General features: G+C 35.3%; 1 protein-coding gene and 2 non-coding genes across 3 annotated transcripts in view; all 3 read right to left on the bottom strand.

The window, feature by feature from the left end:
• Window positions 1-231: 231 nt before the first annotated feature.
• The window catches only part of WDR43 (WD repeat domain 43), a 39,493-nt gene continuing 24,286 nt past the window's right edge, over window positions 232-15,438 (bottom strand). Inside the window, exons 10-18 of the mRNA XM_074288258.1 lie at window positions 13,038-13,166; window positions 10,250-10,387; window positions 7,626-7,712; window positions 6,571-6,602; window positions 5,487-5,550; window positions 4,696-4,809; window positions 3,981-4,050; window positions 2,139-2,191; window positions 232-2,037 (exon numbers count right to left, since the gene is read on the bottom strand). Coding sequence (XP_074144359.1) covers window positions 1,810-2,037; window positions 2,139-2,191; window positions 3,981-4,050; window positions 4,696-4,809; window positions 5,487-5,550; window positions 6,571-6,602; window positions 7,626-7,712; window positions 10,250-10,387; window positions 13,038-13,166 — 915 coding nt within the window. The 3' untranslated portion in view covers window positions 232-1,809. The remainder of the gene's footprint in view (window positions 2,038-2,138; window positions 2,192-3,980; window positions 4,051-4,695; window positions 4,810-5,486; window positions 5,551-6,570; window positions 6,603-7,625; window positions 7,713-10,249; window positions 10,388-13,037; window positions 13,167-15,438) is intronic.
• Window positions 11,964-12,038, bottom strand: LOC141559250 (small nucleolar RNA SNORD53/SNORD92). Its single transcript, XR_012487314.1, has one exon. It is a non-coding gene; the product is annotated as a small nucleolar RNA SNORD53/SNORD92 (small nucleolar RNA).
• LOC141559249 (small nucleolar RNA SNORD53/SNORD92) lies at window positions 13,646-13,724 on the bottom strand. Its single transcript, XR_012487313.1, has one exon. It is a non-coding gene; the product is annotated as a small nucleolar RNA SNORD53/SNORD92 (small nucleolar RNA).

Genomic DNA, 15,438 nt, shown 5'->3' on the forward strand with positions numbered 1-15,438 from the left:
ATGAGTGCTCAACTAAAGGCTGATTCTACAAGAAATGCATATCTTAAAGGCTTCTTGGCCCACTCTCTAATTAGGCCTTGGGAGCAAATGAAGGAAATGCTTATTTTCATGACAATTTCTACAGGTGCCAAGCTTTAATATCAGGGTTCCATCAAGGCCACTGAAAATTATAGCAAGCAATGAAGCTATGCTTCTCCTTGCCTTTTTAGCAGATACCACAAGACAAGAAACTGGGTAAAGATGTACATTTATTCACTTTACAAAGAGAGTGGTGTTTGGTAGCCATAAAGAGCTCCATTTATAGACAAATAGACTGTACATACATACAATATGTCCATGGCCAGCTCAAACTCACTCTGCCCAAGATGATAATGTGGCTCCAACTCAATAAGCAGAGTAAAAAGAGATTCTTGTTTGGCCACTAAGATTAAAAACTCCCTAACAAATATATTTGTTTTAAATATTCACAAGGGAAAAAAAAAAACACCTATCCACCTAGCCCATCCTTGCTGTTAGAAACCATGTTCCAATGAATATCCCCCTTTTTAGCCCTAAACTAGGTCCAAAATTTTTTCTTTTCAATTAAGTCACTGATAATTCTAAAAGATCTTTTTTTCAGAAAACAAAAATAAAAATACTGGTTTACACATACATTAAAAAAAGCTCGAGTCCAATTTTTCTTTTAAAAAAAAGGCCTCCAAACTTTGCCAAGCTTAGTTAATAGAAAGAGAAGTATTTAATTACTGTCATAAATATATTTTCCTCGGATAAGAGAAAAAAAAAAATCTGTTGCTAGGATGATCACCAATATTAGCTGAAGCCAAAAGCAAGGAAAAATTGGTCTCTGTTCTAAAATTTTAATCTACAGTGGAAAGCTGAAGTGAATTCATTACTTCAGCAGCGACTGTAGGTGAATGCCAAAGAATAGGGCGCAAACAGTTGGCATGTGCTTTAAGAATGAACACTGAATGGATCCCTAGTCATGTTCTACAGTCACAGAGAACCGTTCATGGAGCTAGGATAATTGGTCATTTTGGCTTTTGAACTACCATGTTTTTCTTTAAAAATTACTTAAATTTTTTTTTTTAAATTAGCTAGGTTTTCTGTTTTGTTGTTTGGAAGGTGGGGTTGGTGGTGGTGGAGGAATGGGAGAATAAGTCCAGTGACTGAGCCTGCGTGGTTCAGATTTCACTTTGGCCAATATTCCTAGAGATCAAAGGTGTTTTTCTAAAAGCCTGCAATCATATCTATATTTTCATTTTTGTTATGCTTTGTCTTCCACACAAAAAGGCAAATTTGGCTCATGCTTATAACTTCTTACCAAGTTTACTCAGGACAGAGTCACACCTGGACCAGATTACCTACCAACCTGCAAGAAGAATGGATTCCTCCAAAGAACAGGTTGGGCTGTGGTTTTGGTATGGGGATGGGTTGGGAGGATAACTTCCTCATTTTTATTTAACTCAATTCTTGATATAACCAATCATTCCAGGACTTTATTATATTATAAAAATATAAGATATGTAGGACAATCGTGTCAGTATGTTGCAGAAAAATGTGTCTATTTACTGTGTAAAGTTTATTAACAATCGAAAGAAACATTCTTATTTACACAGTTAAGTTTGAGGTGGGAAGGACAAGGGGGGCTGGCATGGTGAGACCACCATTTTGAATTTGGAAAGGTGGAGGGCTTTCTGTATTCTGCCACAGAGGTCAAACACAGAGACTGCCCTCTCCAGGAGAACATGGCAGCATTCAACAATGTGAGCCAAAGTTTATAGTTCTATTGGCCTATTTTTCCTTTCTTCTTCATTCTTCTTCACTTTCATTTTCTGGGTCCAAATCAGAATCTCCATTTATTTCTTTTTCAAGAGCCATTTCTTTCTCCTCACCATTTTCTGTGTCCTGATCTATTTCTTGTTCATCATCATCATCATCATCACCATCATCATCTTCATCATCATCATCTTCATCATCATCTTCCACTTCATCCTTTTCACTTTCTTTCTCTTCTTCATCCTCCTCCTCCCAATTTTCCTGATAAATTAAAAAGCAAAGGAAACATTTGCAAAGGCTTTTATCAGTAGGGTAGCTGTATGAGAAGGCTAAGAATCATGATAGCAGAAACAGTTACTTACATCCGAATTTTTATCTGCCATTAATTCATCATCAGAATCCTCTTCAGAAGACTCTAAAAAACAAAATCTTTACTTAATTTCAAAAATATCTAAAACCCCACAAATACAGAACCTTATGTTTTGTTTCATAAAATGCTTATCTAACAAGAACACTAGTCAAATGACTATTTTTGACCAGATCAGTGAATTTATAATAAAGAAATTCCCTCTACCAATGCAGACTGGGCACTTTCTCTGAAACTCAGGATCTCAAAGAGTTACTTGGGGTACTGTTAAGAGATTGCCTTTTCCAGGATCAAATGTGTTTGTCATTTCCTGACATAGCTAAACTCCTGATTCTCCTGATTTACTTTGCTCAAGCAACATTATTTAAATATTTCTTTTCTTTCTTTTTCCTGAGGCAATTGGGATTAAGTGACTTGCTCAGGGTAACACAGCTAGGAACTGTTAAGTGTCTGAGATAAGATTTGAACTCAGGTTCTCCTGACTTCAGGGCTGGTGCTCTATCCACTGTGCCACCTAACTGTCCCATTATTTAAATATTTCAACAGCATCCCATTTTACTGGACTTATAATTTCACAGGAATAAAGAATTCCTACAAAGGATATTTGTTCTCCTCCATAAAAATGTGAGCATCCTAGGGCAGAAACTTATTGTGTATGTGTGAGTGCATGTATGTGTAATTCCTTGTGATGAGTACAATGACTAGAAAATAGTAGACATTTTGAAATATACTTACTGACTTGACTCTACCAAAGCAATCTGCAGCTCTTCTGCAAATAAAAGTCTTAGAATTTTGCTTAGGACATTAACAGATTAAGTGTCTTACCCAGAGTTACACAGCTACTATGTATCAGAAGTAGGACTTGAGCAGAGATAACCTGATTCTAAGGCTGCTATTCTCTCCACTATGACACACTGTCCCCTTTTTTATTAGATGCAAATGTTCTTAATGCCAAAGTCTCAATGCCTTCTGAAAATAATGCAACATAAGAACCAAGTAAAATAATGTATTAAAATTCAAGCTTTAAGAGCCTCTTAATAGGGAGTCCTGATAAAAAATAAAGTTGTGTAATTTAGTTCCACATTTTCTCTTAAGACTTGGTATCTTATGCTGAGTGAAATGAATAGAACCAGAAGATCGCTGTATACTTCAATGCTGTATGAAGATGTATTCTGACGGAAGTGGATATCTTCAACATAAAGAAGATCCAACTCACTTCCAGTTAATCAATGATGGACAGAAATAACTACACCCAGAGAAGGAACACTGGAAAGTGAATGTAAATTGTTAGCACTACTGTCTATCTACCCAGGTTACTTATACCTTCGGAATCTAACATGTGCAACAAGAAAATGGTATTTACACACATATATTGTATCTAGGTTTTATTGTAACACATGTAAAATGTATGGCATTGCCTGTCATTGGGGGGAGGGAGTGGAGGGATAATTTGGAAAAATGAATACAAGGGATAATATTATAAAAAAAAAATTACTCATGCATATATACTGTGGGGAAAAAAAGACTTGGTATCTTAAATGTGAAAATATATATAGGAGAATTACATATATTTAGCATATATTGGAATACTTGCTGTCTAGGGGAGGGGATGGAGAAGGAAATGAAAAAATTTGGAACACAAGGTTTATGCAAGGGTGATTGTTGAAAACTTTGCATGTTTTGAAAATAAAAAGCTTTAATAATAATTTTTAAAAAGACTTGGTATCTTATACAAATCTTTCACTGCAAAACTGAATTTAAGAGAAACAAAATTGAAATGATGCCTTTTATAATGAAGAGTGCAATATTTATCAAACTTCAAATTTCTACCCCTTACCTTCTTCATAAATCAGTTTGGCTGTCTGCTCAGGTGGAGGCACACCTTGAGTTTTTTCAGATGCTGCCACCTAAAAGATGAAATATTAAGTGAGGAAAGTCAGTCACAGCTTGGCTCCCCCTACCTTATCCATTAAAAAACCAAAAGATAAGAGTAAAGGACCAAATGTATTTTCAAAATTTCAATGATTGATAATTTCTGTCAGTGTGTAGTCAATCATCCCTTATTACAATAGATCACACAACCCTTCTACAACAGAGATGACTTCTGAGAGCTGATGGAACTAAGATTTATAAAATATGGCACAGCCTGAGTCACTGCTACCTTATCAGGAACAGCTTTCAGAAGGTTCCTGAAAGACCAGGCATACATTCAAATGTTTAAAAAAAAAAAAAAAAAAAAAAAGGGGGGGGGGCCTCAAAGAAACTTCATAAAATTTATAGAAATTGGAGTAAAATATAACAGTGCTACCTTAAATTTCACAAATCTAAGCACTCTCAGTTGTTTTGCTTTCCACAAAAATTTCCAAGAATGTTTCATGAATTCTGACAAACAGGACATTTCCTAAAAATTAAGACAGGTGCTTTCTACTACAGTTTATTCCACCTGGCATATTTTCTACTAAAACAAAGTAGGTGAAAGGATAAAAGAAATATATCCTCATTACTACCACATACAAAATCTTTCATTGTGGAATATATGGGGATGTACATACCTGTGTAATAAGGAGAATGAGCTTTCCATGCAATCGAGAGAGCTTCCTTAAAGTTTTGACTCTGCTCTCCATCAACTGGTATAACATGCCCAGCTGGGGTACCAAGTCAGGCAGCTAGAGGGAAAATGACCAAGTAGCACTTGTCTCATTTTGTATCAAGCGAACAGAAGCATAGAGAATCTCAGAGGGCATAAATCATTTTCTTTAAACAGTCCTGAAACATGACTATTCTATGAAGTGGAGGAAATGACCAGAGAGGGGAAAAAATCCATCTCATTTGCCACTTCCTTAGTCTTCTTTTCTCCACTTTAAGTCAGGTGTAAATCAAGTGAGTCAAGTCAACAAATACGAAGCATTTCTTGATACAAATGTTCATAGTGTACTTCAAAAGAAGAGATCCCTACTTTTAAAAAGCTTATATTCTAAAGAAGCAAGGGGTGATTTAGAATCAACTATCACAGTTAAGAGTACGGAGATGCAGGTTCAAGTTCACAAATCACTGGGGGAGGGAAAGCAAATTCAACTTGATGAATAGTAATTTTGTTTAACAGTGATGTAAACTGAAGTTTTCATGACATAAAGGATCAATTTATTTTTGACAAAACTGAATACATTTTTTAAGTTTTCATCTGTAAAATGAAGATATCAATAAGGATGTATTCCAAAGAGCTGTGAGGATCAAGGGAAAATGTATAAAGTACTTTCCAAATATTAAAATACTTTATTACTACAGTATCATTATTGTGTGTGTGGTCACCAAGTATGAGATGAAGCCTGCTGAAGTTACTTACTGTGGACAGATAAGATGCATGTATGGTCAACACAGATTTTAACCATGGAACCATAAGCACAGCACTGGGGGAGAAAAAAAAAAAAAAAAAGAAAGAAAGAAATTTTAAACCCCAGATGCAAAATAATTTGGCCATTTATATTGTTAAAGGGGATATTTTGAGCTTTACATTGCACTGGAAATTTCATGAGAATATAACCTTACTTCCTTTGGAAACATCAAATCCAGATGAAGAATTATATTCCTCTATGTTAAACTACCTAAAGAATGAAGTTGGGGCAAAGAACTATTCCCTTTCCCATCTTCATTCTATTGCAATGCCTATTGCTGGTACAGTGAGAAGAGCACTAAGACGTGGTATCAGAAAGATCTGAGTTCAAACATTGCCTCAGATACTCACTAGTTAAGTGGCCCTGGACAGATCATTTAACCTGTCTGCCTCCTGTGGGTAATAGCACCTAACTCACATGGCAGTTGCAAAGATCTATTGAAATAATATGTAAAGCACTTGCTTGATATAATGGACACAATAATGGGCTTTTAATGAGGGGGGAAAAAAGAAAAGGAGAAACCAGTTGACAATTCATGTGCAAACATGTGCCAGAAAATCTCAATAACAATGAAATACAAAAAAGAACTTACAGCAAGTTAATACCATCAGGTCCATTTAATGGCAAGCAATACAAAATATTGGCAGGATTAATCTTATTAGCTCCAAAGCTAACTTTAAACTATTTAAAATCAAGATTACTCAGAGGAAAACTGTTCTTCCTGCTTTTCTATTGGCATTCCTGTAGGGAGGCCATAAGAGGAAAATGAAGGGTAGATCAAAATGATTGTTTCTTGATTTCTCAAAGAGCCACTGACTGAGCAAGCAGGGACACATTCATATTTTTCCTTAGCCTATGTTAAATTCTTAAAAATGACAATAGGTATATCATTAAATTTTCAAGTGAATAAAAGATTAATTTTCAAAGACTCGAGATATACTAGGGCAGTCACAAATTTGGACTAAGAAACACTGTAGTCACCTCATAATAGTAGTATACACATCAACAGCAAAAAAGATAAAACAGACACCTCACCTATTTGGATGTCCTTGCAATCTCTTAGTAAGCTGGAAAGAAAAAAATTAATTAGAAACAACATTCAACATATAACTTACTCTATAATTTCCATAAATAAATATTGCAAAAATAAAGGTGAAATATGCCCAAGTCTTGTCTACATTAGGAAAATTTTAAATTTACTTGTCAGTTTCCATAATGTTAATTTTTAATAGTAGGATATTAAGAACATTTAAATACTAAGAATAAATCTATAATAGAGAGGGATTTCTCTGGGAGGAGAATAGGTAGGAAATGACTGTCAAGGAAAAAAAAAGGCATCAATAAAATGCTTAAATTTTTTAAAAAAACTACACCAATTCAAATTGTTTATTCTCACCATCTTGTTCTCCTACATGTTATTTGTTGGAAAAGAAACTACATAAAAAAAAAAAACTCTTCCTGGGGCTATAATCAAAATTCTTCCTAAAAAATATTTCACCAATCCCAACAACATTTAATATAAAGTCTAAATCAACATACCACTACATTCTCAGGTATTTGAAAATACCAATTTTAATGAGTATTCTTAATACTCTGCAGAATTATTTGTTAGTTACCATCAACTCCAAAGTCTGATGCCATTGGAAACTAATTCCTCCCTCTCCCAAAGCTCACCTTTATATGCTTTTTAAAGGCTGGATTTATGTGTTATTCAATTAAAATTCTCAAGTATGTTCAGTTTAAAAAAACAAAAAAGATTCAATATAGAGAAGAAGCAATGTCAAAATGATTTCTTTTCACTTAATGCCTGTAAATCCAGTGACCATATGTCCAGTTGACATTTCTGCTAATAAACTAAAATACACACACATGGCAAAAAACCCAGCAGAGGAAAGTTCACACAATTTGAACTTTGAGCAGAGTTCAAAAGCCTGAACTAGGAATCAGCAAACCTTGTTCTGCAAGGTAAACCTTTTTAGGTTACAGTACTAAATAATACTATCCAATAGTTGTAGTAGAAGAAAGCAAATCATGCCTGTTTTTTTGTTGTTGATGGTGTTTTGTTTTACACAAAAACAATTGAATCTTACCTCATTCAATAAAGGAATAACAGCATACACTGGAATCCTTAATACTGTGTTTCTTATTAAGGTATCCTTTCTTGTTTGAAGTACTTTCTGTAAGTAAAGGATAGATATACAAATCTGATAGTAAAGGATAGTAATACAAATAAAAAGAAGGTAAGTTTGCAAAATCAGTGCCCTGAATTTGGAATCATAAGACCTGGGCTTAAGCCTTGTGACCTCAGGCAAGCCTTCCAGAGGCTCAGTTTACTACTTTCATGAAATCTCATCAAGATGACAGGGTCAAAAGATCTACTCAATCTCCAGTACTCTAGAATAGCTCCCCATGACATTCAAAATGCTTCATAACCTTGACCCCTCCCTACCTTTCCAGTCTTCTTGCCACCAACTCCTCAGCATGTCCTTTGATCTAGTAACATTGGTCTCCTGTTTCATGAACCTCTAGGTGCTGCCTCCCTCCTCAACTCTGTCTGCAGACCTCCTGGTTTGTTTTAAGTCCCAACTAAACTAAACATCTTTTACATATACAATTCCAGTGTCTTTTGACTTGGTAATTTCCTGTTTATTCAACTCAGTTTGTACATAGCTATTTGCAAGTTGTCTCCCCCACTAGATGGTAGACCTTCTGAGGTCAGGAACTGTCTTGCCTCTTGGTAACCCCAGTTCTTAGCATGGCATCTAGCATTGGTAGGCACTTAATAAATGTGTACTGATTGATCCATATAGTTGAACTACTTTTCAGAGAGTATCTAGTCTATCCTCTATAGTCCTTTCAGTTTACAGATGAAAATACTAAGGTCCAGAGAGATTAAAGTAAAAATGAGATTTGAGAATTTAGATTTATTGACTAGAGCAGTGCTCTTCCCATTGCCTTCTATGAGAACTCCATCTAAATAAGAATTCCATGGTCCCCGGACCATGACATACTTCTTTTTTCCTCCCTGAGGCAATTGGGGTTAAATGACTTGCCCAAGGTCACTATGAAGTGTTAAGTGTCAGGCAACACTTGAACTCAGGGCCTCCTGACTTCAAGGCTTGATGCTCTATCTGCTGCGCCATCTAGCTGCCCCCATGATATACTTTTTATCTCAAAGTGACAGTGAAAAGACTGATAATCAGGAACTTCTACTGTTATACTAAATGTCTGGACTCTAATCTATTCCTCTACAAGAGGAAGGCACTGATCACCTGAAGTAAAGAGCATTAGACCTGAAGTCAGAGGACCTGAGTTCAAAGCTTACATGTACTTATTATTTTCTTGATGACAACAACATAAGATGGATAGAGTCAAGCATTCACTATTTGATAGCAGACATTTAGTCACATAACTGATTGAAAAGTGTACACTAAACAAGAGCCCAATGAGCTAATTGCTTGATCATAAAACATACTTGACCCTTAAGCTACAAAAAGTTCTACCACAAGATGTGGGAGGAACCTGGGCCAAGATGTTTCTTGTATGCTCAAGATTTACAAGATTACATGAAGAATTACAAGATTACAAGAACAGAAAATTCATGTGCATATTCTGGTATGGCATATATAGTCAGTTACTGATACTGGTTAGTTTTGCTTAGTACCTCAACTTTTCCCTAGTTACAAGGAAAGAATTAAAAGGGGAGATGGCTACATATGGAAACAACTGTGATACAAGACATTAACAAACCTAAAAAAAGAAGATATATCCACAGCAAAAACTTTGTCCAACTAAACAAGGCATACGCAGAACATATATCATGCCCAAAGCTGTTCTCCACTTTAATAGAACATGCTATGGACCATGCTACTAGAAACGTAAAGTTTATGAGGTACACTTGATAAATTTTGTTTACAAATGACATTTTTGCAGGTTGCACCAAACACCAAGATACTATAAAGTCTCCTCAATGAGATTGCTTTTTAAATGGTTAGTTGAACAATCCATATAGGAAAAAAAGCAAGAATAAACTCACTGAATGGATAATACAGTCAGTAAATCTATTTAGAGCACAACCCTTGTCAGAGAGGAAGCTAGGCAGGAACCTAGGCAAGAAACTCAGTAAAAAATATAAACAGCGAGATGATATGTGGGTAATTTTATGGTACTTTCTATCACCCCAAATGCTACGTGGTACAAAATAAGGCTTACACAATGTTACAAGCACAGAATATATCATGCTTAATAAATCATACATCCACCCACCCCCACACTCTCATTTATATATTTATGTCTGAAAATCTCAGACAAGGAAGTAACCTGGCCATGTACTTCAGACAAGGATATCCCAGGCTAGCTAACTAATGGACATCTAGACATGACAGCGTGGCCTCTAACTCTCAGATTCTTGAGACATTAAAATAGCAATGAGAAAAAAAGATTCTGCAATATTGGATTGTAGCTCCTCTATGGAAGACATGGGTGAAAAGACCAGCAGAGGTTATGAGCTGAATCAATGAAAGAATTATACAATCTAATCCATTAAAACACATATGCATATACAGACAAACATGTACATGTGCCATATTATACCAGCTAAAATACTTTTTAGAGCTAGAGGATATGATCTCAAAAGAAAGTTCATGAAGTTCATGAATCACTGGCAACTGTGTTGCCATTTTAAATCTGTTCAAAACCAGCAAGTAATACTTACATTTAACATATAGCAGTCATTACTTTCTAGGCCCTGTACTAGAAGAACAGGATAGCTGTCTGCCTTCAGGTCCCCTTTTCTTTTTTCTTTCATGGTGTCTATATCCATTGCTCCCAATCGCTCTTCAATGCTAATTTGCTGAATGAATAAAAAAACAGAGTTAAAGTATGTTCTACTCCACTATTCATGCACACACATGCAAACAACTATGATACAAGACTAAAATAAAATGTCATTTTTCCTACGTCCATGTGCTCAGATGGAAGAGTTAACAAGAAGCAATAGTCACACATCCCCAAAAGAAAAACTCTTTCCTATTGTACTCAAAATTCATCATAATAACTATGTATACAACAAAAATATCCATAATATGAATTTTTTTTCTTTTGGTTAAAGAGCTATGATCATTGTGTACAAGGAGGGATGACCGAATATGCTTTTCAGATAAAACACTATTAGTTATTCTCAAAACATCAATATTTATTAACAGAAAAAAGTATGTCTGTGATGTGTCCTTCATCCAATCAATTTCCTAGATGTGATAATGCTAAAAACTCTAAAATAACTCACCCATCTTTTATTCTGCTCTTCCTCCATTCTACTCATACTTCATTACCACTTGCCTGCCTGACATATGACATTAGCTTCCAACAAAAACTTGAATGCAACCTCAATTCTCTCTAATTGATATTCATAAATTTTGTTTCCCTTACAAGTAAATCTGATTAGGTCAGCCATTAGTATATTCAATACTTTTAAAATCTAGGCAAATGAAACTACCTACAAATGAAAACTATACTCCTTAGCCAAGTACACAGGACACTCCACAATTTGAGACCACAATAAGAACAAAGTTTCTATCTTAATATTCTCCCCTCCATATATACCACATATGAACCAAAGGCTCTTGAACTGAGCAGATATTCAATTGAATTGTTATATAACATGCATACATGCACATTTGTATACACGTATCTCTATCTGAATCTACATATTTGGAAAAGCTACACATTTTTTGATATACCTTATATGTGTCTACTTCCTTTAAAATGTAATGTTCTTTTTCTCTAAAGATACAATGTTCTCTGGGAGCAGGATTCTTGGGGAGCTTCTGGAGGCAGCCTTAATTTCAGTTCAGTTCAATAATCTAGCCAGAAGTTAAAGTCCTTTACTGTCTCTTTCCAAATCTTATCTCCTTCCCTTGGGGCTCAACTAGTTTTCTGGAGGTCTCACTCTCTCTTGCTGCTAGTCCTTTGTCTCTTCCAGCTTCTGCCTCTAGCTCCCTCTGAATCCAAAGCCTCCAGCCAGCACAAAGGTTGAAAATGGAATGAATCAGATTCTGCCTGTTCCTTGATTACTCAGTTAAGAACTCATTCCTTCTTTCTTAGACATCACAAAAAGTATTTAGTACTACTCACTTGGGATCTATCTTATACATAGAACTTTGTGTGTTAAACCTGAGGGCTGAGCCCATGTTTTCATCTTCTTCCTTGGCTCTAGCTAGAAAACTGCATACATCATGAATTTGAGAGAGCCTTAAAATGGGTGTCAGAAAAGCCTGAGTTCAAATTCTAATTAGGCATCAGCTCTGTGATACTGGGCAAATCCTTTTAATTTCTCTATAACTGTGTATTCATACACTGTGACATCAGAAGGCTGGAATGAAAATTCTTTTAGTCTCTCAATCTATGATCTTGGACTATGAATGCCAGACATGCTCAGACAGCCAAGAGAAAGGCATCATTGGATCTCAGCAAAAAGCGAAACCAGATTGAAATCATCACAGCAAGTACTGGCTTTTATTAATTCTGTAACATATGATGAGGAGTAAACTGAGGTCTAAACCGAGATGGGTCAGTTCCTTTTCTCTCTCTCCTTCCTTCCCCAAAGTAACCAAGGGCAGGGTCGGCAGCAAATGAATTTGCTACTTAATGCTGTATGGAAATATAGTCTTTATTGATTAGAATGGAAACACCGGAGAGCCGGTGGGCAAAATGGTTGCATGGTACAAGGCCAATTTTGTAAAGAATAGATTTTTGAGGACTCTGTTCTATACAAGAGCACAATCATTCAGATGCAGTGATGTAAGGAGGTTCTGGAGAGTGATGTAAATAAGATAAGAATTCTCTTGTTATCTTTTGGGGACAGACGGAAGTCTCTTCCTGAAAAGGAATTTCCTGATGGCATTTGGTCTATCTGAGCAGATTAGAATGGGGGCTGTAAAACCCCAGCCAGCTCAGATAGCCCAAACTAGTTTGACCAGATCTTGTATCAAAGGTCCAAGTCCCAAAGGAAGTTGGAGATCAAACAAGGAATATTAAGGGACTACTGCCCTCAACACATAGAAAACATTCTGATAATTACATATACATATTCCATTCCAGCTATTGGGTCAAGAAAAAACTAAAGTCATATTTCTAACCCCAAACTGGTCTAAAGCAAAGGTCATTTTCTTTTTTGGAATTATACTTCAAAATATAGTATAGGAAAATAAAACAGACAGCAGCAACAGCCTGACAAATTTCTAAAGGGTTTAAGACTTGGATACTACTTAAGTATGATACTTCCCCATTATCTGTCTTTATAGAAAAACAGAGAACAAAATAACTCTAAAACAAATTAGACCTAATAAGTGGTAGCAAAGAAGCTATTAGCCCCTTTATAGATTTCAAAGGTGACATAAACTACTATTAGATATTCCATTCTTTCTGCAAAATCTTATCATTTTAAATTAAATGAAGAACCATTTGACTGACCCACCCCGTTTGATATCCTGATCTTCAATTACCTCATTTTCCTTTGATCTCTTTTTGCTTTTTGTTTTCTCTGTCTCCAATGTAGGTTTCATTGCTGTGTGATGTCCAGGAATTCCAGGGCCTAAAACTTTGGCTTCTGAGTTCATCACTGGTGTTTTTACCTATAGAATTGGAAATAGTATTAAGAAAAGCGGGGGGAAAAATCCATGACTCAATTACTTGCCCCAGACAGTTTAAATCAGCAAAAGGATGAACTACACAACAAATATCTAATATTTGAATTAAGTTCAATATGATTAGTTTCTCTCTAAAAATGGCAGTTTAAAAAAAATTAATATGGCAGTTTCTTCCTAATCTAGCATATTTTAAAATATCTAATCTTGATCAAAGACTCAAATTAGTTAATAAATAATTTTCCTGGAGAAATATGCAGATGTTAAGTAAATCACATATAAACCAGTTTTTTAACTATTAAAAATGACATATTTATTGAGCTTAATTCTTAATTCTATTACTGATTAAGTTTAAAAAGGAGTTTCAAGTAGCTTCATTACATTAAGAAGAATCTTCCTTTATAAAACTTACCATTTGAAGACATAGCCGATTACCTCACCAAATCTACCTAAGTGATATGCTAGGATTGCTCAGACAGCCAAGAGAAAAGCATCACCTCTGAAACCTCAGTCACAAGCGAAACCAAATGGAAGTCATCACAGCAATTCCCAGCTCTTATGTTTTGTTTTCTGAAGTGTACCAAACTGGTTCTGGTATGGTTGCCTCAAGTTTTTAATCCAAAACAAAAGTGCCATGCTCTCTCTACTGTTTTTTCCCCCTCCAATTCCAGTGAGATTAACAGCACACTAAAATCTACAATGACTTTAAATCCCATATGCCATTAATTCACTAGACAATATCTTTACTGATCATCGTTTTTTGAAAGATTCAAGTATTTTCAGATGTACCTTCACCATCTCCTTATTCATATTTATACTCATCTTATAGAAAGAAATCACAAAATTATCTTTAATCCCAATTCAATTACACCTAATGTCTTTACAGGTGTGGGGCACAATTGGGGTTGTAACTTGCCCCAGGTTACAATTAAGTGCTTGAGTCAAATATGAACTCAGGTCCTCTTGTTACTGTATTCACTGACATTTACTCTATTCACTATACCCCTTGCCTTTACATTATTTGAATTAGTAAACATTTCATAGATCACTTCAATTTAGTCAACAGTTTGAAAGAGGAATCAGAAAAGCCATAGAAATGGGTTAAGGTGAATCAAAAGATGTCTTACAAAATTAAAATATTGAGGTTATTTCAAATAATGCTAGAAAGATATAAATAACAAGTCCTGCAATCACAGGCATAAAACTCAGAAAATGTCCATGAAAATGAAAGGCATTTCAAAGTATATGGTATATGCTTTAGTAATTAGTGTTGTGAAAAATGTAAATTTCAAGTTGCCTTTTGATTATTACCCAGTAGAATAAAAGTATGAATGCATCTCTAAGGTTCAACTGGGTTTCCTTGGTTTGCTATAACAATAATTGCTCAAAACAACTGACCATTGAAATATTAACTGAGATGCTGAAGTGAAAAGTATTAAAGCAAAAAACAAATTATATATTATAAAGGAGAAGCGATCGATCAGTTACCTAACAAGTAGCAGCATATTCTGTGCAAGTACTGTGGGAGGCCATGAGGGATACATTTAAAATGAAAAAAACTCCCTGATAGGAAGGAATTTACAATCTTAATAGGAAAGACAAAAACTGTATTTAACAAACATCAATGAATACAAAGAAGTAAAAGAGGGAGGAAATGTTTTAGTTATATCAGGAAAAGCTGTATATAGTACAAGTGATTAAGCTAAGCTGTGAGGGACAGTGCTTAAAGAGGAGGCCAAAAAGAGAGAAAGAACATTGAGACAAGATGGGGTCAGAGTATAAAGGAGTTTTAAAAGCTAAATGAAAGGGCTCAACATTTATCTTAGAACAACATGGGAATTTCTGGAGTTGAATAAGGAGGGAATTCACATAGACAGATTTGCACTTAATAAACAGAAGCATTATGAAAGAAAAAGTGGTGACCTGAAACAGGGAGACCAATTAGACAGTCACTGAAATAATAAAGTAAAAGATGATGAAGACCTGAATTAAGATGGCAGCTGTAACTGGAGAGAAGAGATCAGGTTTCAGAGAGGCTGAGAAGGTAGAAGTGGCAAAATGTGGCAAGTGATTGGATATGGAAGGGGGTTAGAAGAGCTGGAGTCCAAGATACTATTTAAGTTACTTAACTAGGAATCCATAAAGTATCTTTGAAAGAAAGGGTGAGGAAGGGAAGGGTAATAGGATCTGCAGGGAAGTTTCATGAGGATAGTAAAAGAAGACTCCACGATATGGCATAGAGAACAAGGACACCCCATTC

Source organism: Sminthopsis crassicaudata, chromosome 2, assembly GCF_048593235.1.
Source record: "Sminthopsis crassicaudata isolate SCR6 chromosome 2, ASM4859323v1, whole genome shotgun sequence".
Taxonomy (NCBI): Eukaryota; Metazoa; Chordata; class Mammalia; order Dasyuromorphia; family Dasyuridae; genus Sminthopsis; species Sminthopsis crassicaudata.